Source organism: Eimeria acervulina, genomic scaffold, assembly GCF_000499425.1.
Source record: "Eimeria acervulina Houghton genomic scaffold, Eah_scaff136, whole genome shotgun sequence".
In the NCBI taxonomy this organism is placed as follows: domain Eukaryota; phylum Apicomplexa; class Conoidasida; order Eucoccidiorida; family Eimeriidae; genus Eimeria; species Eimeria acervulina.
Genome location: NW_013550270.1, coordinates 2,847 through 8,599, shown reverse-complemented (window position 1 = coordinate 8,599; position 5,753 = coordinate 2,847). Strand labels below are relative to the sequence as shown.

At 44.9% G+C, this 5,753-nt stretch overlaps 1 protein-coding gene across 1 annotated transcript; it reads right to left on the bottom strand.

The window, feature by feature from the left end:
• Window positions 1-1,710: 1,710 nt before the first annotated feature.
• Window positions 1,711-2,157, bottom strand: EAH_00019880 (hypothetical protein; the record flags this gene model as incomplete). Its single annotated transcript, XM_013397236.1, has 1 exon — window positions 1,711-2,157. One exon carries the CDS (start codon window positions 2,155-2,157, stop codon window positions 1,711-1,713), a length of 447 nt encoding a protein of 148 aa, XP_013252690.1.
• Window positions 2,158-5,753: the final 3,596 nt, after the last annotated feature.

Sequence of the window (5,753 nt, the reverse complement as noted above, 5' to 3'; positions counted from 1 at the left end):
AGCAGCAGCAGCAGCAGCAGCAGCAGCAATAGCAGCAGAAACAGCAGCAATAGCAGCAGAAATAACACCAGGGGCAGCTGTATCAGCAGCAGCAAGAGCAGCAATAGCAGCAGCTAGCAGTCAGAACATCCGCAGCTAAACTCTAAACCCTAAACCCTAAACCATGAACTGGAGACAGCAGCAGCTGCTGCTGCTGCTGCTGCGGCGGCTGCCTCTGTGGGTGTGTCTCCAACTACGGCTAGATGCTGCTACCGAAGGGCTAATTGTTGCTTGTGCTGCTGCTCGGCTGCTGCTGTTGCTGCTGTTGCTGCTGCTGCTGCTGCTGCTGCTGCTGCTTCAGGTGGAGTTGTCTCGCCGCGCTTTCGATCCGGCCTACGGTTTGTTTCATGTGCGCTCTGTTGCTGTCTTTTGTTTTTTCTTCACTTTGTTCTGCTGCTGCTGCTGCTGCTTCCTTCTTCATTTATCTCTTTCTTCTGCCTCCTGGTGTCTAGCTCGCTGGCCAACGATGCTGTTAACTAGCTAGCTAGCTAGCTACCTTTGTTGTTAGCTAGCTAGATAGGTAGCTGGCTAGATAGGTAGCTGGCTAGACAGCTAGCTTTGTTGTTAGCTAGCTAGAACAATAGCTGTCTAGCTCGCTATGTAGTTACCTAGCTAGATAGCCAGCCCTGTTCTTAATTAGCTAGCTAGCCAGCTGGGCTGTGAGCTAGCTAGATAGCTAGCTAGCTAGCTACGTATGGATTTGCTTGCGTTTGCTCTGTTTGTTTTATTTGTTTTATTTGCCTTATGTGTTTCACCCACTACATTAATTTGTTGAATTAATAAATTTATTTTGTTTTATTTATTTACTTCTTTTGTTTTATTTATTTAATTATTTTATTTGCTTTATGTGCGTGGGTTATTATTTAGTTTAATTTACTTTACTGGCTTTGTTTGATTTATTTTATTTAATTTATTTGTTTTGTTTATATTACTCATTTTTAGTTTAATTTAATTAGCGAATTTAACATATTTAACTTACTTTGTCTGATTTAATTAGTTTAGTTTATTTGTTTAATTTATTTGATATGTTTAATATATTTAATTTATATTAATTAATTAATTTATTTGTTTTGTTTTTATTTAGAGCTGCGCTGACAATTCTCTCTTCCCAAATCCTTCGGTTGAACTTCTGCACAAAAATTTTGCTGACCTCTTCCTCGCCATCGGCAGACTCGTCGGCAAGGTGCTGCTGCTGCTGCTGTTGCTGCTGCTGCTGTTGCTGCTGCTGCTGCTGCTGCTGCTGGTTCGGGTGCGATATTGTGCTGTCTCGCGTCCCTGTTTGTATTGTGTTATATTCGTTATTGCATATGCTGCTGCTGCAGCGACAGCAGCAGCAGCAGCAGCAGCAGCAGTAGAGCAGGCTGTGTGTTCGCGTGTCTGCATTACTGTACATCATTATATTGTCTTTCTTTTCCTCACTTGTTCATTTATTTATTTATTTTATTTATTTATTTATTTTGTTTGTTTGTTTGTTTAAAGGCGGTGTTTGAAGGGGTATTAATAGAACCTCAATTGAACAGAGTTTTCTTGAAGTTGCTGCTGCAGCGGCAGTGCAGATTGGATGACTTAAAGAGCCTGGACCCGTCTGTACACCGCAGTTTGATGCTGCTGAAGGACTTCACAGGCGATGCCGCAGAATTATCTCTAACTTTCTCTCTTACGCACTCCGAGTTAAACACTACACAAGAAGAAGATCTTATTCCTAATGGCCGTAATATACCCGTCACCAAGTACATCTTCATCTTTCTCCTGCTCCTGCTGCTGCTGCTGCAGCTGCTGCTGCTGCAGCTGCTGCTCTTCTTGCTGCTGCTGCTGTGGCTGTTGCTGCTGCTGTTGCTGCTGCTGTGGCTGTTGCTGTGGCTGTTGCTGTTGCTGCTGCTGTGGCTGTTGCTGTGGCTGTTGCTGTTGCTGCTGCTGTTGCTGTTGCTGTTGCAGCTGCTGTGGCTGTGGCAGCTGCTGTGGCTGTTGCTGCTGTTGTTGCTTGGGCTGTTGCTGCTGCTCTTGCTGCTGTAGGTGCTGTTGCTCTGGCTGTTTGCTACTGCTGCTGCTGTTCTTGCTGCTGCTACTGTTTGTGGTGCTGTTGCTGCTCTTGTTGCTGCTGCAGTGGGTGGCATGCATGCATGCATGCATGTATGAATGTGTCTCCTTGTCTGTCTGTCTCTTTGTCTGTCTCCTTGTCTCCCAGCGCTTCAAAACTGCGGTACTTGCAGTTGGTGTCGGAGTATAAATGCGTAAAACAAACTCAAAAACAAACGAGTTGTTTCCTAAAGGGGCTCAGCGATGTGCTGCCGCTGCAGTGGCTGCAGATGTTCTCTCCAGATGAACTCCAGCACCTTATCAGCGGCACCAGTGAAGGTTAGCTCTATATACAAATACTGAGCTAGCTAGCTAGCTAGCTAGCTAGCTAGCTGGTTGGTTGGCTAGCTAGCTAGCTGGCTGGCTAGCTAGATGGTTAGCTAGCTGGCTGGCTAACGAGATAGCTAGTTGGTTAGCTCGCTGATCGGCTAGCTAGCTAGCTAGCTAGCTAGCTAGCTAGCTAGCTAGCTAGTGTCCGTGCGTACTGTCTCTTTTTCTTTTGTCTGTTTGTCTCTTGTCCCTCTCTGCTATTTCTACTGTCTCTCCTCCTACTGTCTCCTTTACTGTCTCCTCTGTCTCCTTGTTCGTTTTCATGGTCTCCTCCTGCTGTTTTGTGCACCCCTTCGTCTCTTGTCTCTCTTTCTGCTGGTTGTGTCTTACGGCCAAGCTGTATCTTTTGTTTCTACTGTCTCTTCGCCTGCTGTCTCTACTGTCTCTCTCTCTCTCTGCTGTCTCTACTGTCTCTCTCTCTCTGCTGTCTGCACTGTCTCTCTCTCTGCCGTCTCTACTGTCTCTTCATGTCTTTCTTTTTCTTTTTTGTGTATCTTTTCTCTCTTCTGTCTGTCGCCTTTCGTCCTTGTTAATTACAGTCTCCTTTGCTGTCTCCTTTGCTGTCTCCTCTACTGTCTGCTTCACTGTCTCCTTTGCTGTCTCCTTTACTGTCTCCTTTTCTGTCTCCTTTTTTTTCTGTCCCCTCTACTGTCTCCTTCACTGTCTCCTTTACTGTCTCCTCTACTGTCTGCTTCACTGTCTCCTTTGCTGTCTCCTTTACTGTCTCCTTTGCTGTCTCCTTTTGTTTTTCTTTTGTTTAGGCTTTGATGTCTCTGATCTGCGTCTGCATGCATCATATAGCGGAGGCTTCACTGAACAGACACCCCAAATTATTTGGCTCTGGGAACTGCTGGTATGAATATAAAATATTTTCTGCTGTCTCCTTTTTTAAAACATGCATGCATGCATGCATGCATGCATGCATGCGTGCATGACGTTCGTACTGTCTCCTTTTTTCGTTTTTACTGTCTCCTTGTAACAGGAACTGAATACATATCGCTTAGCTGTCTCCTTTTTATGCGTACTTTATATTGTTATAACTGTCTCCTTTTCAAGGAACTGCATGCATGCTTTTTTGGCCTCTCCTTCTAAAGAAGCTTGTATATATATATATATATATATATATGTATATATATATATATATTAGATATATGTAATAGATATATTGTTTATATATTATGTTAAATATATAATATATATTATGCATGTTTCTTTCTGCATGTAATTATACATTTTTACTGTATCTCTAATTAGCTAGTGCATGCATATAAGTCTGTTTGAATATATATTGGGGTGTATAGGCACCTTTAAAGTGTCTCCTTTTGTCTTTGATTGCGTAAATATATGCAGGAGACGATGGGCGCGAGCGAACGCAGCGGGTTTTTAATGTTCGTTACCTCTTGCTCGCGAGCACCTTTAAGAGGGTTTGGCTCTCTGTCTCCTCCTTTTACTATTCATCGTGTCCCTGATGCTGCAAGACTGCCTACTAGCAGCACTTGTATTAATTTATTTAAACTTCCTGCTTACTCATCTCGTCAAGAACTCTGGGATAAGGTAAGGGGAGCAATAGGGGGAGCCCGTGGCTTCGGACTCAGCTAGCTAGCTATGGCTAGCTAGCTAGCTAGCTGGAGAGAAGCATGCCTAGCTCCCGTACTACCGAGCTAGCCAACTGTCTAGCTGGCGAGTTATTTGGCTACAAAACTATCTTAGCATGTACCTAGCTAGCTAGCTGGCTAGCTATATAGCTGGCTAGCTATATAGCTGGCTAGCTACCTAGCTGGCTAGCTACATAGCTGGCTAGCTCCCTAGCTGGCTAGCTATATAGCTAGCCAGCTAGGTAGCTGTCTCGCTAGCTAGCTCGCTAGTTGGCGCTGACCGCGTTTCCCAGCCAGCGAATACGTTCTTCGTGTCGCCTCCGTAGCAGCTAGCTGGCGGCTAGCCAGCAACCAGCCAATAGCTAGCTACCTCCTACGCGTAGTGTCTCCCTCTGGAGATTCTCCTCAATCCCTTTTCTTCTCTTTGTTGTTGTCAATGAGGCCCTTTAACTTATTTAGCTTCTGCTTGTAATTATTTACTTTAGGAAACATATTATATATCAGACACAGCTAGCCAAAGAGCTAGCTAGCTAGCTGCTGGCTAGCTGAGTTTATCGCACGTCTTGCCAGCTAGCTACACACGAAAGGCGCGCCACACGCCAGCTAGCTAGCAGCCTATCGAGCGGGCTAGTGAGTCAGCTAGCTAGCCATCAACCGAGCCAGCTAGCTAGCCAACTAGCTAGCTAGCTAGCCAACTAGCTGTGGCTTTTTCAGAGCGTTAAACTAGCTCAGACTTCGCAGGCCATTCGATGTACAGCTGAAGCATACCTGCAGTGGGTACAGTCTTCGGCGATCCTCTGATTAGCTATTTAACTAGCTAGCTAGCTGTTTCGCTAGCTATTTAGCTATCAATTTAGCTAGCTATTTGGCTAGCTACCCCTCGTCGTACGTTGCTACCGAGCCAAGTCTCCTGTGAACACGCTATGCTGTTGAGTGGAGGAGAGACAATTGCTGCTGATGAGGGAGAGACAAAGGAGACAAAAGAGACAAAGGAGACAAAGGAGACAGTTAAAGCAGAAACAACAAAGACGCCAAGCCATAGAAAAACGAAAGCACTAGGTTCAGCCCCCCGTTAACAGCCTGCACCCTCTTGGCTTCCTGAGGGTAGCTGCTACAGCAACAGCTGCAACAACAGCTGTAGCAATAGCTGCTCCTGCAGCTGCTGCTCCTGCTGCTGCTGCTGCTGCTGCTGCTACAGCAGCTCTCTGGAATATACACTGCAACCAACCGCAGCATGCAAAGCCCACATCGCTTAATTCCGTTTGTCTACTGCATTGTTTGTCTTTGTTTAAATTTATATTTATCTGATTGAGGCGGAGAAATGTATGGCTAATCAGAAGGAAAGAGATATAGCTTCTTGTTAGCTATTCTTTAGTTGTCTACATGCGGTGTATATACACCTCAAGTGCTGTCTATACACTCCACTGCAACATGCGGGGTTGTGGGGCCCCACATGGCCCCTCAAGAGGCAAAGGTTCTATACTAGCTGCTATACACTGGAGACAATTCAAGCGTGTATACATCTGAAGGTAATTGAGGTGTCTGTACACCCGAGATAGCGTCTACGCTTAGCCGCAGGCGGACCAGCAATAGGAGGTGCACTCTGTGTAAAAAACCAATATATTTTAATATAACTATTCAAACTAATATTAATTAATAATTAATTAATTAATTATCAAAGAATTGAGTTGTTTGTACACACAAACTCATTGC